The sequence below is a fragment of the Tyto alba genome, unplaced genomic scaffold (assembly GCF_018691265.1).
Source record: "Tyto alba isolate M040663 unplaced genomic scaffold, T.alba_DEE_v4.0 Super-Scaffold_1000006, whole genome shotgun sequence".
NCBI lineage: Eukaryota > Metazoa > Chordata > Aves > Strigiformes > Tytonidae > Tyto > Tyto alba.
The window spans coordinates 8263449-8291337 of record NW_024881272.1 but is presented as its reverse complement, the minus strand read 5'-3'; the positions used below and the strand labels follow the sequence as shown (position 1 = coordinate 8291337).

General features: G+C 46.5%; 1 protein-coding gene across 11 annotated transcripts in view; it reads right to left on the bottom strand.

The window, feature by feature from the left end:
* The window catches only part of PACS2 (phosphofurin acidic cluster sorting protein 2), an 82786-nt gene that overhangs the window by 9319 nt on the left and 45578 nt on the right, over positions 1-27889 (bottom strand). For 3 of the 11 annotated variants that reach the window (XM_042785603.1, XM_042785625.1, XM_032998646.2), the window contains 13 exons: positions 26298-26388; positions 25469-25546; positions 24600-24721; positions 23706-23841; positions 22903-23007; positions 21282-21388; positions 20426-20580; positions 16947-17057; positions 14772-14880; positions 12888-12920; positions 7631-7673; positions 4005-4047; positions 2729-2864 (listed from right to left, as the gene is read on the bottom strand). In XM_042785603.1, coding sequence (XP_042641537.1) covers positions 2729-2864; positions 4005-4047; positions 7631-7673; positions 12888-12920; positions 14772-14880; positions 16947-17057; positions 20426-20580; positions 21282-21388; positions 22903-23007; positions 23706-23841; positions 24600-24721; positions 25469-25546; positions 26298-26388 — 1269 coding nt within the window. The remainder of the gene's footprint in view (positions 1-2728; positions 2865-4004; positions 4048-7630; positions 7674-12887; positions 12921-14771; positions 14881-16946; positions 17058-20425; positions 20581-21281; positions 21389-22902; positions 23008-23705; positions 23842-24599; positions 24722-25468; positions 25547-26297; positions 26389-27889) is intronic. The other 8 variants (XM_042785609.1, XM_042785634.1, XM_042785647.1 and 5 more) reach the window with 6 other exon arrangements.

Genomic DNA, 27889 nt, shown 5'->3' with positions numbered 1-27889 from the left:
ATGCTCCACCAGATCACACATGATCTCTGCTCTCCCCAGGACTCTGTAACAAAGTTGGCGTGGGGCGACCTGCCCCACAGCCCTGCTGCACAGTGGGGAGTTCCAGTGCTGGGAAAAGGCTCTGCCAGTCCTGTGACGTTTGCTAAAGAACGGCAGATCTCCGGAGATGATCTGCTGTTGAAAACTCCCGTGCATCGTGTGGTAACAGATGTGCGTCACCAAACATGCTGCCAGCCTTTCTTGAGCCAGAAAAGGGAAGATGAGCAGCCTGGGAAGCTCACCCTTTGCCTGCCCCTGCCTCTTGCTAGCTAACCCTGAGTGGAGCAGGGGTTTATCATTCAGCAGACCTACAGCTGGCAGCCTGTACTTCCTACACAGTGACAGAGTGTTGAATAATACACAAGTACTAGACAAAAAACCTAACAATTTATCTACGAGTCTCTGTCCCCTGTTTGAGAAATGGCAATTGTTAAGGAAGGCGAATCTGTGATCTTGAATGAAATATGCATCCCCCTACGCCACCTGTCTAATAAGAAACTCTCAAGGTAAAACGAGGATGTCCCATTGTTAAAGTCTTCTCACCATATAATTTCTTTTTCTTTGCTATTTATTCAGCTGAAAGCCAGACCGCAAAGCAGAATTATCTTTGATCACCAAAACCAGGGCAATTTCAGAAGTGAAAGTCTTTAAGGATGATGCTTTGGAGATGCAGCTTTGGATTTTAAGGCCCCTTTGCATCACATTTCTCATCTCGGTTGTAAAGACAAAGCATCCTTATGTTCACTGCGCCCAGGTGGTATTTTCTGCTCCACTCCCAGTTAAACATGTGGCTTAATCTTTCAGTCTGGGTCACCCTCCACCCCCTGTACTGTCACATACAGACCAGCAGAGATGAAACAATGTTGAACCTAAACTTCCTCGTTTCTTGAAACCAAGAAGTACTGGATTCATAGAGCCTGGGTGTTGACTTCAGATATATCACGTCCACGGCTCATGACTTTAATAGCCTACACGCTTATAGGCACAGGTTCCCCAACAACTTCCACCTTTGGAAATCCCACACAGAGCTCACACATGAGAAGTCAGCTCTGCTCTCCAGAGCCTGTGCAGCCCCCAGCTCCCAGTACTGCCAGCCAGCTGCCACTGGCACCAGTCTGGGGCAGACAGGACACTCCTGCCACCAAATGACAGGGCTCCAACAGGAGGGCCTTGGGGAATTGGGCCTCTTGGCACAGGCTAATGGCCACTAACACCTTCCAGTTGCTGGACACCTGCTACACGGGGACTTTCACATTTCCATTTCCTCTTGTTAAAAGGGAACTCTCAAGCCAGTTTAAGTAGCCAGAGGTTGAAGGTCTCTGCAGGGCGCTCTGGGGTGGGCAAGAAAGGTCTCCATTCTGTCTCCAACGGGGACAGAAGGAGATGCTGCTTAGGGAGATCACATGAGCCCAGTCTCTCACTGCAGAGCATTCCCTTGGACTTCCTTGGCCTGACAAACACAGAATTAGGGATATTAGAAGGGACACCCCTGAATCACCCTTTAATATCCATAATGGATCTGCTGTCCATGAATTTGCCTAACCCTGCTTCAAACTGCTGATCCTACTGCCACAGAAGTAGCAGAGGCAGACACAGTTCCAATATGCCTTTCCTGGTACGTGTGCAGAAATTCCTTCCTTTCTCCCTATTACTTGACCTCTTGCCAGTGTCACTGTGTGCCCCCAGATCTTGTACCACAGGTTTGGTGAACAGCAGGTCAATATTTGACAAACCCACCACCACTGTAATTTTGCAAATCGAGTGGCTTACCGCCTTCCCCTCCTCCCCCAAACCACAGAGCTCAAGCGCTTGTAGTCTCCCCTCACAAGGTTGCTGCTCTATCCCCTCGACCTCATTAACTCTCCTGAACCTTTAACTTCACCACGTGCTTCTGGCTACCAGAACTGCACACAAAGTGTTAGACAGCTACCCCAACGGTTTGTGCAGCAACAAAGTGAGAGTCTTGGCCAGGATGAATCTTTACCAGCAGTTTTCTAGGTGTTTCCTCCCTTCACCCCAAAAAATATCAGCTAAGCCAGAGCTTCACGTTGCCCAGAGGTGCTGTCTCCTTGCTATTCTGATATGCTTTCAGGCATATGCATGAATGGGAACTGAAATTCCACCATGCCACCTTACATCTGTCAGCTCTCCTTTCACAGAGAAAAAGCCTGCTCCTTCCACAGAGTCACTCTAACCTTACACTAACTTGGTCCTCAAAAACATAAGAATCATGAGGGCTTAGGCTAGCACTCACATGTAATTAGGGCCAGTATTTTATTTGGCTACATATCTTCCCCAAGAGAATCCAGTCTCAAAGGGAAAATACCAGCAGATGCACAACACAAACCTTCTCAAACAGGCTGCCACAATGGCTCATCAGAATCAGGGTTTCTGCCAGACTACAAGAAACAAGGCTGCCCTTTCTAGCTTAAACATGTCTGCCGCTGAGAAGTGCAGCCTTCTCATCGGGTGTAAGATCCCCTCTGCCCTCTCCAGCTCCTCGTTGGCCAGCAAGGACACAGTCACTTGAGAGGCAAAAGAAGTGAAGGGGGAAGGTGACAACTGCAAGTGTTTGCTAGGCAGGAAGAAAGCAGTGCTACAGGTTCTGCTTTAGAAGAGTTCTCCTCTCTCACATATACGTCAGATAAGACAGTCAAGAGAGCTGTAAAGGAGACAAAACAAGCTTTACCTCGAGGACGTGAAGCTGCCTGTGACAGACGGTGAGGAAGGTGGTGTGGGGGAGGCTTCTTTCACAGCAGGAGACACAGAAGGTGGGGTAGAAGAAAGGACACTGGAGCTTGAGGGAGCTGCGTCATCAGAGTCACCTTGCGGAGAAGAAGAAAAACTGTTTGACTGGGTTTGTCTCACAGCCCAGCACATGCGCGCTGGGATCACTCAGGCTTTGCCACGCTCCTGCTGCACAGGTTTTGTTCAGGCTCGATCCAGAGACCAGCTAGCCCATCAGTTTGGACTGCCTCCACACTTAAACCACGGGATTCTCTATGTCTGATAAGAGGCAGGCACGTTCACACTCCTCTGGGCTCCCCACCTGGCACCTGCTCTCCTAGGGTTTGCTCCCAGCTGGTTTTGAGCCTCCTGGGAAGGTCGGAGCCCAGCCCATTGATCCCTGCTGGGGAACCTCCCCCTGCCACCACTGCGGGGCAGCACCACCCCGAGACTCTTGGAGAACACCCAGTACCTCTGGGCTGATCACAGGGACCTCCGCTTTGCTTCCACCCTCCACATCGTTCCCTTCACGTTGGCCCTTTAGGATGGTGGCAGCACAGTGGCAGCAAGGAGTGACCCACAGACGGGCTGTCTCCACACACAAACCTGTGTGTAACCCAGGCCACGGGAATCTGGGTTTAACATTGAAACAATATAAGAAACAATCCCAAAAGATGAAGAAAAAAAAAATATTCCTGACTAGTACTGCATATGAAGGAGGAGAAAACAAGTTCACTAGCACTACGCCATGTCCATGTGTGTAAGCAGGCAGTATTGTGTATATCAGCTTTGCACTTCCCCATTAAAAAACCTGGGTCTGAATTTGTTGTCAGATTGGCAAACTGGTTGCTGATGCTGGAGTTCCCAGTGTTAGGCACATGTTTGAGACTGATTTTATTAGGCATTTGAGCCCGGTGTAGGGAGACAGGCATTAACTTCCGATGAACTGTGTCCCCAGTTTGGAGCAGGAATCTCAAATTACCTCAGCGGTGAATCCACCTCACTGAGAACACACGTAAGAAAAATGGGTGTTTGCACATATATGAGTGAAGCTTCCCTGGATGAGGGTGTGGGAATTTCAGCTGGCCTGTAGCTCCTCGTAAAGAGACAAGAAGAAGGGCCCCTTTCAAGAGAGAGGCCTCTCTTTCTGTGGGGAGCCACTGGGAGTCAAGGCAGTGGAACTGGGAGCTAATAAAATCCAATTCCACTACGGAAAGCACACAGAAGATGGTTGTTACCTGATGTTGCAGAAGATTGTTCCACTATTCCAACCTTCACCACCTAGAGGGGGGCAAAACAGAAGAGCTCTATGAAACAGGAGTCCCCTGAGCTTTGGGAACCCCCAAACTAAGCTCATCCCTACAGCCCCCCTCGGCACTGTCCCTGCAGTCAGAGTAGTGCTAAAGTATGTTAAAAAGTGGAGTCTTCTAAGACCTGGGCAGGTCCCAGCAGTGTCCAGCTGAGCAGTACCAGCTCACGACCCTTCCCTGACCTATACAAAAGACAGTGCAGACCCCATGGAGCTGTTACAGACCCACGCATCTCTGAATAGCCCATTGTCAGCCCCAGGCTGTGGTAACTACAGTGGCTGTCTGTGACACCTGTGGGAATAGGGCAGGGAGGAGAAAGGAACATAAATATCCCTTTAGCATTGCTTTGATACACCTGCTAATTACAGACATGCTGCTTCCACCGCACAAGTGCGGCCGCTTCTAGAGCGCAGCATAGTTGGGGTTTGTTAGGAAACCGCAAAAGCAAAGTACAGTTTCTGATCAGAGTTTTCTAGTCTCCAAACAGGAAGTGTCCGTCAAAGAAGATAAAGCTCCTAGCAAAGCCTCTGGGCACAGACATGGACAAACCACCATAAGGACAGGCCAGAACGATCCCAATCACAATGTCATAAGGATACAAATGTGCTCTGATATGGGCAACCACCAGCTAGTACGTTTGCATTAATGATAAATGCCACTGGCAATAATTAGTGGAACACAGTATGCTACAAACACAAGCTCCCAAGAACATACTATGTCTAGAAAAATAAAATGACCTTTGGTGATATAAAAGCAAGGACCTTTCTTAGTGATAATCTGCTAATCATTACTCTTGACACTGCAGAGGAGACACCCTTGTTAAGGTCCTTAAGAAACTTATATCCAGCGCTAACATCTACCCTATATAAATGTTGATAAACCGGCAAGAGCTGCAAAGGGATCTCAAGTCAATAAAACTTGCTTTAGAATGAGAAATGATGTCACAGAGTCTATTTAGTTGGAAAACAGAAGATCGTTAAATTCATACATGACCATGTCTAGATCACATCTCCAGGGAGCGCATTTCTGTGCACTGGGATCAAGAAAAAGGACCTAGTCATTAGAAGCAAAAAACTTTGCACAGTTCAGAGTGCGGGGTGTGCATATGCTCAACACTAGATCCTGGAGAGCTTTCAGGCTCTCTGGTGGATTCTCTGTTTGCTCCAGTCTTGGAAAAGCCATTGCGAACTCAGCAGTGTGTGCAGAGGCTCCCTGAGGGAGCACTGGCTTGGAGGAAGGAGGCTGCAGCTCAGTTTGGCCAGTCTGCATCCAAAGGGCAACAAATCAGGCTCTGGAGTCCAGCAACCTTTTGTGCTGTATGTGTTAAACGCCAAGAGGATGTTTTGCAGACTGTAACTAGCTGTGAGCAAGAGGAGGCGAGGCAGAAGAGTTAGGGGAAGAACAAGCAACACAGAAAACTGCCTACAGACACCTTGATCTGCAAGCCAGACAGGAAATCTCTTCTGGCCTTTTCCCCCTTTCTGGCTGACCGAAGATGCTCGAGTGCAGACACATGGGAGGAAGACAAGGTTAAACACTTTCCCTTCCCTCCACTCAGGGCGCGGCTCGAGGCTGCCGCAGTCCCAACAACGCCTCCATCCAGGAACACTGCAGCAGCCAGCCTTCTTCCTCTGCAGAAAGGAGGCACATCCTATTAACTCTCCTTGGCAACTGGCTGTTGGCACAGGGCAGGCACACAACCACGTGGCCTCACCACCAGGCTCTGGCTTTTGTGGCCAACTGGCCCCTTGGCTCCCATCACTTCCGAGCCTGGCTGAGCAGCATGTCACTGCCCTGCTTGCTTCTGGGTCAAAGACTGAACAACCCAGCTGCAGCACACCAGTTTTTGCACCCTAAAAGCCAACAGAGTCCAGCCAATGTCACAGGTTGCAAACGCAAATGTCACTGGCTCCCTCTTTTCCTTGGCCAACAGCTCCAAGTAGGCTGCAGCTGAGGGAAAGAGCTTTGGTGTTCATGTTCAGCCTCAGACTTTGAGACACACACAGCTGGCCTTTTAGAGTCTCTTCAGATGTGTCTCACGGGGAATTACTGTGTCAGTAACACTTGAGAAGCAAGAACAGGCAGCATAGATTTGATCCTCACCACCAGCTGACATAGGAAGTAATTCTGTGCTTTTAAGGCAAGTCTTTTGAGGGGTTGGCAGCGTTATGCACACAACAGAGCTGTTCATTCTTCCCACTTTTAGACAATCAAATCCAGACTGGAAGCACATTGCTAAATGTCAGGACAATAATTGTTTTAGAGCAACTGGACAAATGCTCCGAGCCCCATTTGCTTGCACTTAGCACTGAACTAAATCAGCCCCAAAGAAAAGCTGTGCAGAGCCTAGCAGCTATACCGAGACAAGTCAGTAGATTTGTTAGACGTGTCAGAGTAGATGGTTATCTCAAGAACACTGCAGAGAGACTCTCACCCCAAAGAGACACCAGAGTGAAATCAGGGTCAGCCTGAGGGCAAGAGAAACTAAGCTCTTTAAATGCCTTGGGATTTCAGATTAGCTCTGACGCACTGACAGGGATACAAACTACAAATGGGAATGCACACAAGTCATCTTAACACAGAGAAGGCAGAACAAGACAGCCAGCATGCAAGAAAAAGAAATTGCAAGAGAGCAGGAAAAATTGTGAAGAGGACATCCAGTAGCTGAAGAGTAGTCAGAGGACATCCTTTTGGCCCCAGATCAATTACTTTATACCTAAAACTTAATGAATTGAAGAGCATGATCAAATAAAGGGAGGGAAGCTCGAAAAGGCAAAGTACACAGTGCACAAAATAAACTGACAGAAGCACAAACGCACCCCTGACTAGATACTCTGCACTTGGCCACCTGAGCTGGGAACATTTAAAGATAAGGACAGGAAGAAAAGTCAGGGACTACTACCCCAAGTACATATTTACATAATAAAATGCATTGCATAGCTACTGCCCCAGACTCAAATTTAACAGTTGTAAAAATGATCAACCCGGTGGCATGTACCCTCCACTTCCCAGGAGTGGACAGGATATCAAGAGGACTGAAACTGTTCACGACAAGCACACAGAGGACTGACACTGGAATATCAAATCTGGCCAAATCAATCACCCAGGGCAATGCTGGGCACAGCAACCCTGAGATCAGATTTCCAGGAACACACCATCTTCCTCTGCACGTGGCCCAGCAGCAATTCTCCGGCAACTAGGTGATTTGGTCTGCAGCAAACACAGGCTGTGGATCAGAGCACTTCAAGCGTCACACCTTCCTTTCTGTATTGAATGAACAAGGCAATAGCAAGGCTATGGTACCTGCTTCAGTGCTGGCAGGCGTGCAGCACAGAGCTGCCTGGAAAGTAAAATGCACCCTGTAGTTTGTTGAGGGGTCTTAGAGGTTTGCTTACCTACCAGGCAGCTGCATCCAGCCATCAGATGCTCGTGCTGACACTCTACCTTAAGGCACAGAGTACTCCTGCTGTACCCCATAAAGCAGGTGAATTTGGGTTAACACTTGTGGGCATATTGTAGCTGGCTTGAGACAGCGTAACTAAGAAAACACTCACCCCGACAAAGGGAATGAACTTCTGTGAAGATTCTTCGTCAGGGCTAAAGGCAAAGAGAAAAGAGTTGTTAACAGCTTGTTTCCACACGGGCACAATACTCACTTTATAAGTTGCATTCAAGCATGCAGCAGGGACGGACAGTATGCAAGCGCCAGTCCAATGTCTCCTCTCAAGGCCCCCTGCCAGCACGCTAAGAATCTGCATGGGTGGGGAAGAGCACGCAGCTTATGGCACATCTCTCAGGGGAAAGGGCTCTTCCTCCCTCCCTCACGCTTGACAGAGAAACATGCTTTAATGGCATGGCAGTCAGTACAGACACACGACCTCCTACTGCAAGGAAACGGATCTGTGCCACAACAACACGGAGAACTGTGCGTTACTTACTAGTACCTGAAGCGCTCTGCACGCATGGCCTTCACGCGTCCCACCTTTGGAGTCATGTGCCATACCTTGCATATCCCAGCATCGCTAAAGCAGTTAGCCTGCCACGGGGTTACAAGCCGTGACACGTGGTTATTTGTATAGCACTAGCAAGTATGTACACACACACACACGCGCACGCACGCAGACAGATACACGCTCCCGGCCACCGGGAGCTTGCAGTCCCTTAGACTGGCACACTAGAGAGGTCGGACACCAGAGCACACCGGGTAGATCAGGACACCAACTCAAGAACAGCAAACGGCTAAACAGAACCAAACAAAATGCACATCGTGTCCCAGAAACAGCTGAAGACAACACTATACACGTTTTGAAAGCAGGAAGGCATCAGCTCCTGTTCCGGCCCTGCCCAGGATTCAGAAGCCAGAGGGTGGAGAAGGGCCAGCAGTGAAGGCCACAGTCAAACCTAGCAGGAATTAGGGAGAGACTGAACAAAGACAAGAGAGGGAAGACGCGAGTGAAGAGGAAGGCAGGCTGGCAGGGCCTGCAGAGCCACTGCTCCCTTCAAGGGCAATGGAAAAGAAGACGGACCCACAGGGTGAGGAGAGGACTGCAGGAGCATATCCACACGTTCGGAGGAATTACAGTTCAGCGGTGGAAGCGACTGCATGGGCAAGACACACAACGTTTCTCAGTGGCCAAGCACAGGAAACAGGCAAGAAGCAGACTTGAACACCAAGATTTCTCATGTTTCTCTTTTTTTTTTTTTCCCCTCAGTGCTTGGAGCACTGCAACATTCAGAGAAAAACCATCCAGCATTGCCTTCATCCAGAATATTGCTGGGTGCAGCACAAATACTTCAGGAAAGCAGGTATTTCTGTGCTGTTTCCAGCAGTGAACTGAAGTGAACACGACTCAGCCAGAGCTCCCGCTTGGTCCAAAGCAGAATGTGCTTTTGCAAATAGCCTCTTGCTTTGGCTCAGCTCTGCTTACTCATCTCTGAGGCAAAGCCAGGGGCTTTGCTCCCTTCCTACCTCACAACCCCCAGCACTGCATGTTCATTCTTCCCCCAAAGCACGAGACAAAATGACCGAGTCCCTGAATCTGTGTTGGAAGCCAGAAAGGTCACATCTTTCCAAACATGACTGCAGGCCCCACAGCAAATAAATCTCCTAAGAACATGACGTCTCCAGCTCCAGTTTTGCAAAGGGAAATAAGAAACCCAGAGAGCTGTTGGGTGAAGCACAGAACAGAAGCTCATCTTTCTTCTCATTCCTTCAGCTCCACGGGCTGTGAAGCAGGCAGAAGTGGGTCCCGCTGACCAACTGAAGGAAGCACAATAGTCACCTGGTCATCTGTCAGCTACTGGATGGCTTTGCTCTGAGCTCTCAAAGAACAAACCATGCCCAATTCCAGCAGAAAACTCATTCTTGTTCCCCCTAGGAGATCAGACTCCCACTGAAAAGAGCTCAGGGGCAATTCTGAAATAAATAATTTGCTTCATTCCCCATTTATCACAGCTCACAGTGATGCACAGACTGTTCCTGAAGCAATCCAGCTGGATTTCAGCTCGGCTAGCCTAGTCTTGTCACACGTCCTCTTGGGATTTCTGATCTTGCACATGTGCCTCTGAAAACGCAGTTTATCAAAACAGCTGCTCTTCATGTGGATGAAAGAAAAGATGAGATGACCATGCTTGCTCTCCACTTCCTCTTTCATGCTCTTCCCCGATTCTTGTGCTTCGGGACCCCAAAAATATTAATCCAGAATCCTTTCACCTTGATAAAGGTCTCTTCTATTCCTCCTACCACAGCCCTGCAACTAAAATATCCTGTCCCTGGAAAGGCAGCTCCCCCTTATTACCTAGGTTCCCAGGCTGCAGAGGTTTTACCCCCATAGTGATGTCCAAGGTATTGGTTTTATCCATAGCGCTTCTGAAGGCCCTGGTATCTCAGATATAATTTAAAACCAGACCTGACACTGGTTTCTGATTTAATAGTGTTGATTCTTCACCTCTGTAATTCTGAGGAGAAAAAAAAACAAAACAAAACCCAACCAGCCAAAAAAAACCAACCAACCAAACAAAAAAACTAAACCAAATTATGGGGGGAAACAAAAAAAACAGACCTATACAGAGAAGCAAGGGAAAAAAAAAAAAAAAAAAAAAAAGAAAAAAATCTTTATCTGGAACAAGTAGCTGTCTAATTGTTATTTTTGCTTGGGCAAATTCCATCCACCTGCAATCAGCCCTTCAAAGGTAAACTGTCCACAAATGGACTTGCAGGCTCCCTCTCTACCCCAAGAAATTAGAACAAGAGATGGAACAAAGACATACAGCCAGATTTATATCTTTTAGGGTTCTTAGAAAGGAGAAGCTGCCACCTTACCAGGAGTCACCCACCTGACAAAGGGAAGGAATAATCTCTCTCACTTCTGAGGCAAAGTACAAACTAAGCTGCAAAGCACCCAGATATTACAGTAAGAGGGAACAGAATAATCACTTAGAGCAGTTATGCCAATTATTAGCCTTTTAGTAAGATTTCATTTAAAATTTAAGCAATCCAAAACAGATTCAAATGAAGCCAAACAGCTGTGATTTCCTAGCAGAAGGGTCTCAGCTACTACCTTTATTCCAGGCAAGTCCTGCAGGGCAGGCAGCAGGAAAGAGGGGCCGAAGGACTAGTAGACCTCTAAGCCATTTCAGGCCAGGCACTGCCAACAACTCTCCAAGGTTCATCTTTGGTAGGAAGCATCTGTCCTTCCCACTGGGCAACTGTAGCTGTTTGCTGGCTAACACCGTCCCTGTTCCACCAAGTCTTCAGTGGACAAACCAAAGGGACAAAGAGACTCTAAGGCCTCATGACACGTCAGATGAGTCGCCCCTCCAGCACCTTTCATGTTCCTACAGCGGGTTGGACATCCTCAACAGGACATCCAGCATTTCTTGAGCCTTGATTCTCCTCTGCCGCGCTGCTCTGCCAGACAAGGGGCACAAGCAAACTCCTGTTACGTCTCCACCAGCTGCCGAAGGAGGTTCATGCAGCAGCCAGATGACATCGGCACTGCTGAGACAGAGGAGGGACCGGCTCCATCTTCACCAGCTGCGTTCATGTTCAGCAACTACTGCAGGGTGTGTTTTAGAAGCAGCGCTCAAGAGAGGTGATCTGGACTCTGCCTAGCCACTGCCCTGCAGAGCCTCAGAGACATGCAGCAGGCAGAAAATGGTGTTACCCCTGCTTCCTACTGCCCAGGAACCCACCAACCCAAGGCACTCGTGCTTCAGGAAGCAAGAGTCAGGGAAGTGCTCTACAACACACGACAGCAAAGAGTTTTGGTAAATGTGTAACTAGGTAGGGAATGACCCAGCCCTCACCTTGACAACTGAGCAATGCTTTTATTTCCAACAGCTAAGCTGCCCCCCAGATTCACGCAAGGGCTATATTGAGAAGCCCCATGGCATAAGCTGCGCTAGACACTGAATTACAGTGGGTAACACCAGCCCAGGTTCACAGAATTGATCAGGAATCCAGCTACACTGGGAATGAGCATCCGTTGAATATTAAATCTCAAATACCACATGGTTTCAGTTCAAGAAAGCAAATCAGAGAGATAGCAACATCAATGTTATACCCCTCCTAGTGGAAAGCCCGCCTCTGCCACCATGGTCTCAGCTCCCCAGATGTTGCCTTGTCTGCAGTGTTTCTTGACAATTCAGTAACTAGCAATTCTCCTAGTGCTCACAAAGTCAGACACCCGGGGTAATGCAGAGGAGCTGAAATGATAATTATTTTCCTTCCTGAACCCCCTCCTCATGGACAGCCCCCCCTTGATTTCAGGTAAGGTCAGCAGATGCTCCAAAAGAATGGGACAAAGCTTTTGCACCATTGCAGTCCATCACAGGCAGTACATGCGCCAACCTTTTGCCATGACAAACAGAACAAGGGGACATGAAGGAGAGCAGAGGTAAGTCGAAATAGGGATAGCTGGCAATAAAGTTATAAAGCAGCTCACCACATATAGCTATGTCCTAAAGACTGACTTGGCTTTCCTTGGACCACTAGGGCGTGTTTAAGAGAGCAAATGCTAGGGTACTGGGAGATTTGTCTTGCAATGAGTTTGTAGGTAGCACTGCTGTTTCTACATGGACCACTGCCTTGAAAGCTGGCCTTGGAGAAGCCATTTACCACTGGCCTCAAGGGAGAGGGAGTTGCAGTCACTTTGTGAACTGCCAACAAAATAAACAATGTCCAATAATCATATGATTCAAAGCCGGGGACCCTGCAGAGCAAGAGGGTTTTGGAGGCAGCTCAGAGAGCACAACTCCACTGCTAGCATACATTTATCTTCTCTTAAGCTCAGAGAAGTCCCATACGTTTGGGATATCCTACCAGCAAAAGACTAGTCCTCAGTTTTTTGATTAGAGGGAGATTTGCCGTCTGCACTTGGACACTGCACAGCTGAATCCCCACCCTGAGCCACTGAGTGCCTCCTACAGCACTCCAGTTCCAACAGATGGGAAGTGAAAAGACTTTGCTCAGTCCTGATCCTTTTGGAGTTACACTATATCCTCTGATGGCTAGGAAGAAAAAACCCTACCTTCTCCAGGTTTTACTGCTCAAAGCTACTCAATAACCTCTTCATTCCCAATCCATCTACATCCTGGGAACCCGTATGCGTGGTCCAAAGGCAGAGCAGTCATTTCCAACAATGCATTCTGCCAGCATATGCCATAGTTTCAAAGCAGCAAGCAGAATTTAACCTAAAACACAAACTGTGCATCCCAGACCTGCAGGAACTGTTAAACAAGGCACAAAAGACCAGTTCATGAGGGAAAAGAGAGAGGAGATGAGAGAGGCAACCTAAAAGGAACTGATACCTTATGGTAAAATCAAAATGAAAGCTCTTTTTCCTTTTCAGAAAGCAACCAAAGAAAAAGATAAATAAGTTATTACACTTACAAAAAAGTGATGCATTCATTTAGATAGAGCTAACGGAAACACAATTTCTGTGTTGATTCTCACAATACCCTCCCCTAAGTTGCTGCCAATGACAGAGAGCTGCATTTCTAAAGAAAGTCACACAGGGAGATAACTGCCCACCACTCCATGGGAGAGCTTGTTCCTTTAACTCTCCAGTTTGCTCAGGGTGTACTTAGATGAAACTAGAAGTTATTTTAAAGCAGATACAACAGAGATACTAAGGAACTGCAGGCTATGCCACGAGTCCGACAAAGTCTCGTCAGTCTCTTCCAAGTAACCTTCTGCAGGGTTTGAGCCTGATTTAAACCTATCAACAGCTTTAGGCACGGCACCACCAAGTCCAAAGGGTCTAAAATCCAAATGGATCAGACCAGCTTGGTGAAGTGGTCATGCACAATGCTGCGAGGGCTGAGTGCATGTGTTGCTGAAGTACATTTCAGATATTTTTCAACGAAGAACCAAATGGACCTATCTGGGCACATTAGAAACTCAAAATGATTAAATGTGTGTAAATGATAAAAAAATGAACCTGTAACAGAACGGAGGAGGCCGTGGAGACCAGTGCAAAACCCAGCAACCGAAGGGTGCGGAGAAAGAACAAGCAGCCATCAGAAGGGGTTCACACTGCACTAGGGGTGTCTGAACTCAGTGTTGGTAACTAAGGTAAGTCACCACACTAAAAACAAAATAAAAGACTGAAGCTAAGAGCTTTGAGTACCCTGTGGCTCTCCAAACTTCACCTTTATCTGGTTATCATTACAGAAGTTCATTAATTTATCAGTCCACTCTTTAACGGACTAGTCAGTCTGGAAATATTTTCCCTTGGAGAACATGAAGAATGGGCTAAATTTTACTGAATCATTTCTGCAAAGCAATGTGGAGCAGACACAGGAATGGAAAAGCAACACACTATGAGCATTTCCGAAAAGAGGGATAAGTGACTTTATCCATGCCTTTAATCCTTCCCAGTTTTTATGCAAAGGAGGCACACATGAAGGGTGTTAATGGACCAAAAACTAAAGATCAGATATAATGTGGGAAGGGTAGTAATGAACAATCAACATCATCTGTGCCTCATATGAGATTGCTAGTCCCTAATCAAGAAAAATTAGGTGAGTGCTTGTCCTGCTTTCAGAAATTATTGGGATGTGAACTGGAGTCTACTATGCCTCATAAACAATGCATCTCTACCTTTCAGTGACAGCTACTCTTCTTCCTGGACCACAGCCACAAGAGGCTCTAGGTACTTCTGAATCTTGTTTTCACACCCCAGTCCTCCCCCCTACAGGCTGCTTATCCCTTAAGAAAGGTCGAAATAAAACCTGGTGAATGTCAGCCCTCCCCAGTAGGAGTCATGGTAGCCTGCAACTGCCAATCAACAAGGATTTTGTCTCTCCTGCAAGAAGCCCTGCTATTTACACTCCAAAAAGAAAGGGTTTCAGGTCTCATGCTGCAGTCCAATCTTATACACCTAAGGTCTCTGTGGTAAGAGATCTCTGGAACTTAAGCAAATATAATCTGTCCATCTCCCATCCTGCCTAGTCCTCACTTCTCCAAACCTCTCAGATCTTCAAAGAAATCACTGCACTTAAAGTAACCACACTGTTGTAGATTCACTGTTATCTAAGTAGGACACATCACTGGGTGCAGGCTACCATAAGGCTCCCAAGGTGTTTGCAATTCAGAGTGATTTTAACACTGCTGGCATTGAAGATGAGAAAAGCACATTGCTTTGAACCTGATGGTCACTCTGGAAAGTCAGTATTACTTTAGTGACATACCTTTTCTGCTTGTACGTCAGCATCGCTTCAGCAATGGGCAACTGGTGCGCACAGTTTGCCCCTGCTATATACTGCGTTATCCGGGAGACAACGTCAGGCGCTTCTGGAACTGCAACAGAACAAAGAGAGATAATAACTTAAGTGACTTCTCAGACCATCACCAGCACTGCGCTCCAGATGCTTAGCCACGCAGCTGATGGTACCCAGCCAGCTGCCTTTGAACTGCGTTTCCAAAGGAAGCTCTGCAGCCTACCTCAGAGCACTGTAAAGCTGTCTGACCAAAAGCAAACATCCCACAGGAGCACAAAGGTAAAAACATTAGGAAGGCACACTAGGTACACAGACAACTGTACACAGCATTATTAAGTATTGTGGTTATTTTATACTTGTTAAAACACTTTTCTTTGAAAATGCATACCTGCCCAGAGTCAGCTTTAGACTTTTTCACACCTTGACAGTAGGTATCTGCTGAAGAAAGTGCCCAACCATCTCTCCCAGGGCCTTGGCGAGCTGCTCTGCTCACATCAGCATTTGAGTTACCTGATTTCCTAAAGAACTAGCAGCCTTGCTGAGCCAACTGAAAAGACCGAGAGCCAGGCAAGGGTAGGAAGAGCACAAAGATCATGCATGTAGCAGGAAGTATGCTTCAGATCTGTGGGATTGTGTTTAAGCTGACAGGAAGCCATTTCCATATTTCTTTGCTTTCAAGCGAAGACCCTCAACTGTGAGATCAAGGGAATGCAACTGACCTTCACCAGGCACTTGCATACCTTAATGGGCTTTTTAACCAAAACTCTCTATATTTAAACAGCGTACTGTGAAGAGCCATGATTCTCTAGCAGATCTTCTTATGCCATCACGGGGTTTCTGTGCAGTTCTCACTGCACAGATGAAAACGGAGAACCTACAAGGTCTGGACTGCAAAAAAAGGGACTGCATTTTCCTCATAGCACGCAGGCAAATAAATAAGGGCTGCAGCATACAACCAACTAAAGAACAGATATGGCTCTTGAGCTCGATTTCTATAGCTAATGAAGTATTCCTAACCCAGACACAAAACCCAAGACTGTATTGACACCTTTGTCTGCATTTTCAAATACAGCAAGGAATTAAAAGAAACTAGTTCTAGACATGTTCTCCCACAAGCTTAGAATCAACAAAAAGCATAGGTTGGGTGGAACATTAGGAGATGTCTAGTCCAGCCTCCTGCTCCAGGCAGGGCTAACTTCACCTTCAGAGCAGGCTGCCCAGGGCCTTGCCCAGCCAAGTTCCCATCTGCTGGAAAAGGCTCTGAACAATCACCTGCAAAGAGGTCTCTCTCTCCTCCTCTCAAAGCTAGAGGACTTCCAGGAGCATCCTGGGAGCCTCAGCCACTCTGCAATTCCAACAGGAGAACCACACTGCAAACCTCCCCACCCTCATGGTGCTCCAAGAACTCCAAAGCTTTTTACTTCTAGTGAAATTTCTGTATGGATACGCTGCCATGAAAGCATCATTCCTCAGTCAAGTCTCAAGCCTTCATGTAGCCCTAAATGTCAGATGCAAATCCTCCTTTCTCCTGTTTCTTTCCGTTCTTGAAGGAAAGGATGGAAAAACTGTAAGCATTAATATTTTAAGCGAATTAGTACTTTAACACACAGTAAGGCTTTATCCTGACCTAGAGCAGACTCAGATCAGAACAGGAACTTGTTGATCTGACCTAGGGCAGCTCTCACATGTTACAACACTGGTGAAGAACAAAATTCTTCCTTAATGAGAAAGATCCTGGCCAGCAGACTTCAGAAATGTCAAGGTCATTCTCACACACAACTAATAGAAGTTAATCTTCTCAGAGTTTCCAGTTTTCCAAATCTCTTAGGCTGGACAGTTTCTGAAGGGCCAAAGAATATACTAAACTTGGTAGTGAGACCCCCACATCAAAGAATATAGCTGAGATCTAGGTAAAAACAGCATGACTCAGAGACAGCTAGTGCCTCTGGGAGCCCACAACTGTTTGCAAACCACCACGTGGAGAACATACAAAGGTCAGCATCTGAAAAGGGAATGTGGTGGAGTGAGGAGAAAAGAGGAACAAAACCATTTGTCTGCTTCCTCTTGTATTTACTTGACCTTTGCTAAAATTACTCATTCAAGCCTTTTATCCCACACAGGCCAGACACAGACACATGGTCTTACCAGTGGTCTGTGCTTCAAGTTTGTTGAACAGATCTCTCCAGGCTAGATCTTGGAAGAAGTTGTTGTATCTATAATCTACAGACCCCAGATACTTGGCCACTGGATGGGAGCCTAAGAAAGAAAGGAAAACATGACAGTTGTTCTTCCCAACACACAAGTGTGGTTTTTATCAGTAAGGTATTAAATTCCAAAATAAAAACTACACTAGGCACCCCAGAAATAAATTTCTTCAGTTATAACCAAGTAATTTAGTCTAGCTTATCTCTACAAGAGCATGCAAATAGACTTCCCAGCAGAGAGATTGCTTCAACACCACTTATATCTTTCAGTGACACCTCCTCCTTCCCCCCCGCCAAATTAAATTTTAAAAGGCCAAATAAAACAGGACTGGGAAACTGCTGAGGAAATAAATGATTTGGAAGACACAGAAGCCCTATGGCTCTCCATCTCAGTCTCTCAGTTTTGCAAGCAGCTTTCTCAGCAGCCCTTCCTGCCCACAGGCTGCACTGTGCGCACCGCAGCCGGGTCACCTCTGCCAAGAGGAGTCGGATCCCTTCCTCTCAACACCATTCCCACACCGTGGCTGTTTTGCAATACCGAGAAGAGGCAATTGTCCCCAACAAGGAAAAACAACCCAGGGAGGCTTGTTTAATCAGTGGAGAAGGACTACAAGTTCAATAAACAGGCTGCAATTAAAGACAAAAGGCAGAGTCCAAGGATTACAGTCCCCACTGAATGCTGGCATGTGTCAGGTCCCTGCTTGCTCTAGCTAAGCCTTGCGGCTCCTCTGTGAACACGGAAAGACCTCCTTGCAGGAAGTTTGTGTGTCCAGCCTCCAACTTGCAGCCCTGGACGGAGATCTGACTTCTTATTTATACTGAGCAGTTGAGGGAAGGCGTTTAAGTGACAAACTTGCCCTGAGAGGTGGTGAAAATTTGCCATCTCCATCTTAGGCCACGGGTGTCTCCAAACCCAACAAAATGGCTCGTGCAACTACCTCTCTAGTTTTTCAACACAGGAGAAAAGGTGTCAGGGCTGCACTTTCCAGCCACCACATTTCAGTCATGCTCAGCATGAGTCCCGTACATTTACAATCAGCCATGAAGGAGTCTTAGAGTTCCTCCTAATCAGCTTATTTTAATCCTTTCTACATACTGAATTCTCACATCAAGCCACACCTCCAGAGACTGCAATAGCAGTCATCGTCTAGTAACTGGTAACATGACAACTCCTTCCAAGAAGACCTCAGTTGCTTAACTATACTCACCATCCTCCAGTAAAGCTCATGGTGGAAAAAACCCCAGTGTCTTCTCTCAGTCCTCCAAACCACTGCTAACTTCCAGACTTCCAGGAAAGGTTCAAGCAGACTGTCTCTCTGAGGTCTACCCCCTGTCATTAGAGACTGGGGCCTAAGTTCTTTCCTGGACCCTCCTGATCACGGCTACTTTCAGACCCATCATTTCTTTTGCAGTGGAGTTTTAAACAGTACGTGTGGAACTGCTCTGCACCATGCACTGGAGGAGCTTTCCCAGATGCTGGGAAAACACATAGCAGGTGCAGTTGAAAACAAGTACTAAACGTGAGGTGTCCCAAGAGGTTCTACCCATGGGAGATAAACAAAATGCTAAAAAACCCCAAACAGCCAAAATAAAAGGGGCAAATAAAATAGAAAAAAAGGTTGGGGGTCAAGTTGTTCCTACACTGGTTTGGACATCAAAGGAGTCTTTCAGTCATAGAATCAGAAGCATGAAGCAGGACCTAATCTCCCAGTATGGATGCTTACAGACATTAATCATTTCTCATTGTTAAAAAACCACTGCAGGTTAACTCTTCTGTCATTGTAGTACGTAGTTGTGGACTAAGAAGGTAAAACCATCCTACTTCAAAGGTGTTGCTAACAGCAAAAATTCCTTCCCTTTAAGTCGTTTATGGCATGGCCACCATTTGGTGCTTTTTCCAGCTGTCAGAAAAGAGAGGTTGCCCCTCAATCACTTTAATGAACTGCCAGAAATCTGGCCAGAAATAAGCACTTGATCCAATCAGGAAATACTGCAGACTTCTATGGGAAAGGCCATGTTAAAGAAGTTTCTATATTTAAAGTACATTTAAAAAGCATTCACAGTTCTGAAGCAGTTCCATTACCGAAGTGCTTTTTTTTTTTTTTTTTTTTTTTTTAATTACCAAATAAAGTTTGAAGATTAAAAAAACAACCCAAAAACACACTAGCTAAATCTTGTGTTTCACTTTCAGAGAGAAACATTTTCAGATCATTAAAGACTGCAGGACAGAAAATTCTTCTGAGGCCAGGAGACACTCAGCATATGAAGACCAAAGTCCTCAGTCACAGATTCTCATTCAACGCACATTTAACCTTCCAGAAATATTTTTTTTTTGTTTTTACCCCCTAAAGGGTGCTTTCTCCTCTTCCTGCCAACCACTTTGGAAACTAAATGCCTGCCTTACAGAAGGATCCAGCTCTTTTACTCTGCATTTTTCATGTGATTTCTGCAAATCCCACTACTGAATCAACAGGCCAAACCAGTGCCAGGCAGCAGCTTCTGACTCCTACAGCAACTGCCATCAGCTGGTCTCAAACCTAGAAGACTGGAAAATACTGAGAAAAAGTGCTTTTCAATTTTTCTTTTGCCTACATCACTTAAGTGCCGTGTTCACACAAGCCAAGCCTCAGGCTAAACCACCTTCTGGCATCACAGCCTTACAGCACCAAGGTGGCCCAGATGCCCCTGCCTACAAGCATCAGTGGCTGCCCAGCTTCCCAGGCCTCGCCGCTACAACACTCCTCACGCTTCTGACTACAACAAGAGCTCTAGCATTGTTATCTGTCCACTCTACTTCCCCCAACACAAGCGAGCCAAGCCGGCCCGCTTTCCAGCCAGGCAGGCTTGTTTGAGTTGCTGTAAGGGCAGAGATAAGGTCCTGGAAAACTGAGGGAAAAACCCAAGGAGAACAACACTTAAAGGAAAGGTCAAAAGATACATGTCATTTGAATAATTTAAACTCTCAGCAGTTTCAGAGCCTTTCAAAAATTTTCAACCCCCTCTCCTCTATAACATTTTCTGTGTCAGCCTCAGGGAGGCCAGAACAGTTATTGCTTTGGGAAACATGGTGCCCAAGAAATTTAAGATCTCAGCCACTGAAAGGGTTTCTAGAACATCATTCTATGCATTCATTGTACCACAATAAAAAGATATGTAGGAGCCTCCCTATATGGGGAGGACATATTCAACCCCTTGCTTCAAATGAAAGGTTTACAAAGCAGACTTTGGCATCAGGAACATAAAGATGAAATTCACTCATGCAAGAGCAGCAACACAAGCATTACACAACACAACAGCATGATGTTTGCCTCATCTAACAGCCATATACCTAGCCAAAGCTTCCAGGAGGGCTTCTCCTGAGGGAACACACCACATTTAACGCGTTCACCTTTCCATGAAGAAAAATTGTTCCTTATTTACCTAGAGGGATGATCAAAAATCTCATGTAGCCAAGCCAGTCTGGGGTTTTGTGAGACAGCTGCTCTACAAAGAGCCTCAATACAGCACTGAGGTAATTCTGGGCTCCGGCCACTGCAATTTTAATTGGGTTTGGAGGCTGCGAATTGCAGTTACAGCTAGACAGAAAAGGAGGAAACATATTCATAATCATACCAGCTATTTCTGAAGAAGTTAAAAAAAATATTGGTTAATAACAACCATGGCAGAAGAGAGTTCATTCATTACACAAGGCAATATCACAAAGATTATCAGCAGCTAACAACATTATTAATAAAATGCAACAATGTTCAGTACTTTCTTAATTGGTCTCCTTGCTCCTTCTTTCACACATTTTGATAATCTAAAGGGCTGGACTCAACTATCTAGGTTAGGATGTACCTACTGCAACTAACTGCTGTATCAGAGAACATACTCAGATATCCACAACCCTCACTAGGTATCTAGAGAATGCCTCGAGGAATACATCTGGGAATTACTTGGGGGAGGGAGGGAGCAAGAACTATTTAAAAACCCACCTATTAGCTTTGCAGGCTTCACTGGTTGCTAGATCTGACTTACAAGGCAGCCTCCAAAGCACAGTTTTTTAAAATCATCAGTGTCAATGAAAGGAGATTTGTATCCCCACTCATATACAGCAGAACAGCAACTTTGCAGGGCTGGCAAGTGCTGAGGAGCCACACAACTCTGACTTCAGGAGAGCAGATCGGGGATAAGTTTTAGAAGGGAGAAGTATTTCCATATGGGATGAAAATCTCCCTGGGCACTGGGGCACAGGAGCCGAGACTCAACAAACAACACAAGCAAGGTGAGAACTTACTATCTCTGTATCCTGGAGACAATAGTGCTGAAAGCTGCCTGAATATCAGCTGAAGAGCATGTGCAGACCACTGGCAAGGTATGCTTTTGCAAGACATCTGATAGGTACTGAGAAGAGAACAAAACATTTTATAGTCCCTTTTTTGGTACAGTTTGTCACAAGAAGAAAATCTGCCTCCCCCAGCCTCCTAGGTATTCGCACACCCAAGCGTGGGCAGTCTCCCCATGTCCAATTTGTGAGTGATATGGCTATTTCCCAAAACCCTCATCCTTGTGCAGCTGCCACAGGAAAGCTCTTCCTCCAGAAAAATGGAAACATTGCACCTTCTTGACAAATACCAACACTACATCCAAAACATAGCAACGACAACCCTAGAACAGCAGGGTTTTTATGGCCACAGAGAGCAGGGCAGCAGCAGAAGGCTGCTCACCTAGCAGACAGCACTGGGTAAGAGCAGATGCTGTCTACTCACCTGCTTCTGGAACTGCAGTTGCATCTCCCTCCGACTGCAAAAGGACTTAAATGTTCTGCCTACCCTCAAGCACTAAAAAAAGAGAAGGGTGCTACCAGCACACACGTTCTTCATGAAGGACTGCTTCCCCTTCATGCAGCTAACAGGAAACAAGTTAACGCACACCTCACGTATACATGGACATAATATTGATGAGACTCAGAAATTATCTCACACTCTCAAACTCTGCACCACTAACCTACACCTCAGCCAATGCTATCTTCACGTCCTCTGATACTGCAGGTATAAGCTGCTAAAACTACTGGAAGACAACCTACAAATGCTTTCTGTCCATCTCTACAAGGCATTTCTCTATCTTCCAAGCACAGAGAAACCAGAACTAGTAGCTCAGCTGGTATTTTTGCTCTCAGATATCGAGACCCTGGTTCTTCCAGAAGCAGAACACCAAACCAGACAACATAACTCCACAAGCCTGGCACAAGTTCTACAGGTGACAGTCACCCAACACATGTTTATTGGTCCTCTTCCTCTACACATTTTATTGCTTCCTCAAACTAAGGTTCCAAAAGGAGCAAAATTTGTTCCAACCCCATAAAAAAAAAAAATCACCCCATGTTGCCAGCATAACAAAGCACTGCTCAGGGTTCTCCTTAACACAACTATCACTCAGAAAAGATGGTGTGACGTACCTGCAGGCAGGAATCACAAGTATGTGTGTAAGGCAACAGAGCTGACCTGAAATACTTTCTCTCCTGCGTTCACCACCTGTGCTTAGAAACCACAGGTCAGTCCTCCCTGCTTCCTTTGTCCCAGTCTACCACAGCTGAGAAATAGGCTCTTGAGTGCAAGGGTATAGTCATTCCCAGCATACTGCTAACCAGAAGGAATGGCATTTTGTAGAAGAGAGAAAACCTCTGTGGAAAGACTCAAGGGGCAAAACTTTACAAGATCCACAGCATCTTCTGGTCAAACGAAATCCAATCTGTAGGCACTGAACACTTAGTATGCTGCCAGCCCCCACGCACCACCACTGCTCTTCCAACCAAGCAGCAGAACCTACTTGGTTAGTGGTAGAACTCAAGGCCTGTCCATTCCTGAGGAGGAACAGTGAAGGAGAACTGTGCTTCAGGTAACACCTCCTGCCTTTACCTGGCCTTGCCAGTCAGAAGTATTGACAAGAATAATGTTTTCTGGCAGCTGGTCATCGGAAACCAGGATGTGATTTAGTTGGTCATACACTGTTTTCCTGGGGATCTGGAAATAAAGACACAGAGAAGATAACAGTAGGAGATGTCAGCTCTAATCATTGAGGCACCAGCTCCAGCTCTTGCAATTCATGAGAGGAGGTTGTGCACGGCTGGCCAGCAAAGGCATGCTAGCAGCCACACTGGCTGCTGAGACTGACACTTATCAGCTTCTTCAATACTGCAGTACTCTGCACTCCCCAGTATTCTGCAGGGTCCTTTATTAGCAACCTTGCCTTTGCTGGCCATTATTTCTTCTGCCATGCACTTTTACTTACATCACTTTATACCAACTAACAGTAGCCCAAGGAATTTTGGATTCATAGAAGTCAGGAACAATCTCCTTCAAGAAGGGAGTTAAGTGAGTCCCCACAGCTAACAAAAGCATGGCACATATGCTCAAGTCAGTCCCCTTTTGCAATCCCTAGCAATTTGCCTTACTTCAAAGGAGCGATTCCTCAACACATCTCCATTCATTTCTCATCATAACAATCTGTTCCAGTGTTTATGGTGGGCTGACAAAATCCAGCAGACTGGATGGAAGATACAGTATCAGCCAAGATATAAATTCCCTCCTTCCCGAAGCCACAGGGCCCAGTTCCTTTCCAGCAGGGACGGCACTTGGATCAGAAGGGAAGGGACCACAGGAGACAGTTGGAGAAGAGAAAAAACTGTGAGTGGCTAGAGAGAGAGCAATGTTTTTCACACCTGTAAGTGGTGCCGGGTGTCTGGAGAGCGTTCATTGTCCAGACTGTTCGCTCGCTCGTTCTGTGGCCTCACTGGCTGCCTCTCCTTCAGAGATGTGCTCCTTCCCCGACGTCCCGTCTGCTTCCCTTCAGACCTGCTAGAGAGATGTGCTTGCATTCCAGAGCTGGCTCATATCTGAGTGAGATACATCCTGCAAATCCCAGATCACCCAGTCTGGCCAACTCAACAATGTGAGTGGAGGAATTGGGGAATCATGTACTTAGATCTGAGCTAGCTTGGGACCTGCTACTTCTGCTTCTGATAGTGCAGAGCACACAGTTCAGCTACAGAGCATGTTCCCAGGAGTCCCAAGCAGACTTCCACAGCCCAGGCTAAGACCCACACCACCACTCAGCTATTGCTACACCAGTGTAATAGGATCCAGCCATGCAAACTGCAGCCACACACCCAAAAGCAGCACAGAAATACCTCTTCAAGCAAACATCTATTTGCTTGCAAATGACCAGAGAAACTATATGGTGGGGTTGCTGAAGCCCACATTCACTACCCTGTTTGGGAAGGTTTAACAGGACAGAAGTCAGAACTGACAACCACCTTTAAAGCCAAAATCTGCATCAGGTATTGACATAGCAACAGTATCTTTGAGTAAGAAGCTCCATAGTTTTATGGAAACTTCCGTGGACATTGAGTGGGTGCAACACAGGATACAGAAGCAACCTCCAAGCAATGCTGCCCTTCAGGGTTCTGAGCATTCACGTGTCAAGTGCTCAAGACCCGATACTTAAGTGCCTGTACACTCCTTGCAGTCGGTGGCTTCAGGCCATCCTGAACAAGTGCTAGCAAGCTGACCACGAGCAGCCTTGCAGCAGGCACAGTGCTGTGTGACTGCTCTACCTGGTGGATGGGATAATGAGGGACTCCGTCTTAGTGATCTTCCCGCTGGGTGGGAGCTTCTCGACAAACACATCTGGTGTGGGAAGCTCAGCTTCCTGGACCTCAGCTTGCTGGTTAGACTCCTGCAAAAACACAGGGAACCGAGTTATCAGGAACAAACCCTCCCCTCTGTCTCACAACCACAAGGGCTGGCAGGAGGCACCCCAGCTTTGCTCCATCTGGGGCACATTCAGTCTGCCTCTTCCAGACATGCTACCCCCTGCCAAAAGGCAGAAGCCAACACTGGCTATCTGGGGCTACCAGTTCCCAGCTCTGCCTCACAAGGAAGCTGGAGGCAGGAGAGGTGCTCAGATGCCAGGAACATGCCTCCTCATGAAATACAGATCAATTCAGTTTACCCAAATGAACTAGCAGAGACAAAGACACGGGAGAAATGTTACAAACCGCATGTCCCCAGTAGAGCAACTTGAGCTTTGAGATTTCTACCCCAGGACCAGCTTGATTTCTGCCAATTCTGCTTGAAGTAATACTTCTGTCCGATAAAATCAAACAGCTCTGAGAATACTTTTCAGGACAATACACATGCTCAGCAGCATACATTGGGCCAGCCTTCCTCAAACCAAGAAAAAGGCTGTTTAAACAGGCAGCCACATAAAGCATTTCAGTTTCAAAAGGCTGAAAGACAAGAACCTCCGACAACTAAGGTCAGGAGGAGAGCTCAGCATTATCTTCACTGCAGCTAATGTTATTTATGTAAATTGTGCTGCATGTGCAACTATATGAACGGACAGACGCGTGCCACAGAATGCAGTTCACAGTTGACACCCGAACTGCTGGGCGGAACGTTAACCAATGCATTTCCAACTTACATAAGAGACAATGTCAGAAATACTGTCGCCTGCATGTTTGGTTCCAAGACTCTTTGTCTTTTCAGGCACTTCTACCTGCTTGAAAGGAGAAAAATCATTAGGAGGTATGGCACCAGCACAGTTTTCACTCACGCTCTGGATCAGGCTGTTCAAAAGACACGCTTCTCCATTTAAAAATTGCACAGCTCTGCAGGACGACTGGGCATACACCAGGACCTAATACATCAGTGTGGCATGTGGCAAAGCAGTAGCTGATGCACAGTACACAGTAGAGGCAAAGAAGTGCCCTGAATTGGACTGATATTCTATGCACCTTATATGCCCATCCACAAGGGGATGGGAAAAGGGGGTGAGATGCCCCTCAGCGTCAGCTCCCAGTCACCATGAAAAGTATCCCAACAAGGGATAGTGAAGGAGGTAAAGCTTCCTCCAAACAGCACCAAGGAGTCCCTAAATCTCCCAGGCAACATGTTATTTCAAGTACAGAAGAATCTGGAGCTATTCACACCATTAGCAAGTGTCCAATACATAACCTGAAGATGTCCTCTTGAGTTAACACAATATTTGGTTTTGAAAAAACAACCAAAAAACCCCCAAACACACCACCAATAAACCACCCCACCCCCACCCCCCAAAAAAAAACCCAACCCAAACAAACAAAAACAACCCCAAAACAACAAACATGCTTCCTTAGCACAAAATTCATATCTCTATATCCAAGTCTTTGGAGAAGGTCAGAGAGAGTGCTTTAATTTACACATGCAAATAGAGGAAGTGCAGGTCTGCTATATTAACTGCAGATAGATAACTGTCTTAAAACATGACTTACAGGACTTGATGGCTCTCTCTGGCTCCTGATGCTGTGGATGCTACCAATTTCTGTCTGAGAGCTGGAGTGTGACAGTCCTTCAAAATATGGTCTGAATAAGGAAAGCAAAATCAGTTTCTTACTAGCCCTGACACCGACTGACCAACCTTCATCTAATGGATCCCACATGTCACCTGCCACACAGCAGAACACTAATTATAAAGTTCTTACTAGGAACATTTGCACACTCTCACACTACGCACCAAGCAGCAGCTTTTGTTTCCATAAAGTCCAGGGTGGGCACGTGAGTCCAGCATTTTCTCCCAGCAGAACAGAATGCATATTCACCCCACACAGCAGTTGTGTCCTCACTACTCCAAGCACCAGGTGCAAAGTTTCACACTGCAATTCTTGTTTCAGCTTTCCAAATGCTGATTGAACTACATGCCATTCCAGACAGGGCCTAGCTCTTGACTGAAAGACAGCAAGTTACTGCCCCTCACTGATACTCTACTCCTGTGGGTAAGTGAGTCTTGGTGCTAATATGCATTTTATTTCCAGCTTGCATCTGGATTTGGCTGCCAGCCCTAGGATCCAGTTACACACTTGCTCAATCAGATAAGGTAGCACATACAATCAGATTGTGCTTCCACATAAAAAGACAGCTCATCACACCAGGCTACAAGACTCAATTACAATTTAAGAAACTGTTGGGTTTTTTTGTTGTTGCAGCAAAAATTGGACTACAAGCATTATCATTTATCACATCCCTTTCAAGATACAAACACAAGAACTGGACACAGCAAACCACAAAGTGTCTCCTCAGGACCAAACAGGCACAAAAAGTTCTTGTTCCAGCAATCCCATATCCCAGAACAGTTAGCTCCTTGGCTCCAGGGAACAGGACACAAGCTCTCAGTGTGTACAGTACATTTGGCTTGTTTCAAAGCAGCTGCTTACCACAACACATCTACTCCCAAATCCCTTCAAGGCCGGGCCTACCAACTGGCAGTATGTTGGGTCAAGCTCTAAATGCCTTTATAAGCCACCAGCCCCATCATTTACCACTGCTGCTCTAGTCTATCCTTGACATCTTCTGCCTCACTGATAGGGAACAGGTCACTTCAGACTCAGGATCTATTCTTAGCCCAACTAGGTTATTCTACGTTAATTAGGATATTGACACCTGATAATTAGCTGGCATTTAGCAGATACTGTACCGACCAACTGCAGTGGTAGACTTTGCTTGTTTCAGAGCCATTACAACATTGAAAGCCTGAGCATGCAACCACATGTCAGTCAGAAGCATGAGCACAGCTCTAACAGTCTCGTGTTTTCAATCTTAATTCATGCAGGGATGTGACACAGCTCTGTTAGGTCTGGGTTCTGCATCTGCTCAAGACCCTGAGCCAGCGATCCCCAGCTCAGCTGCACAGTGCTGTGATTGCCTATACGTCAGTGCCTACAACAGCTGGTTCAGAACAGGCTTGTGTGTATCTACGTGTGCTTCAGTCAGTCCCCATGGGCCCTGAAGAACTCCTTTGTTTCCCACAGTTCTGCTTCCGTAATCCCTGCAAAGACTCTCTCTCCACACAGGGTCTTAGCAGCTTTTC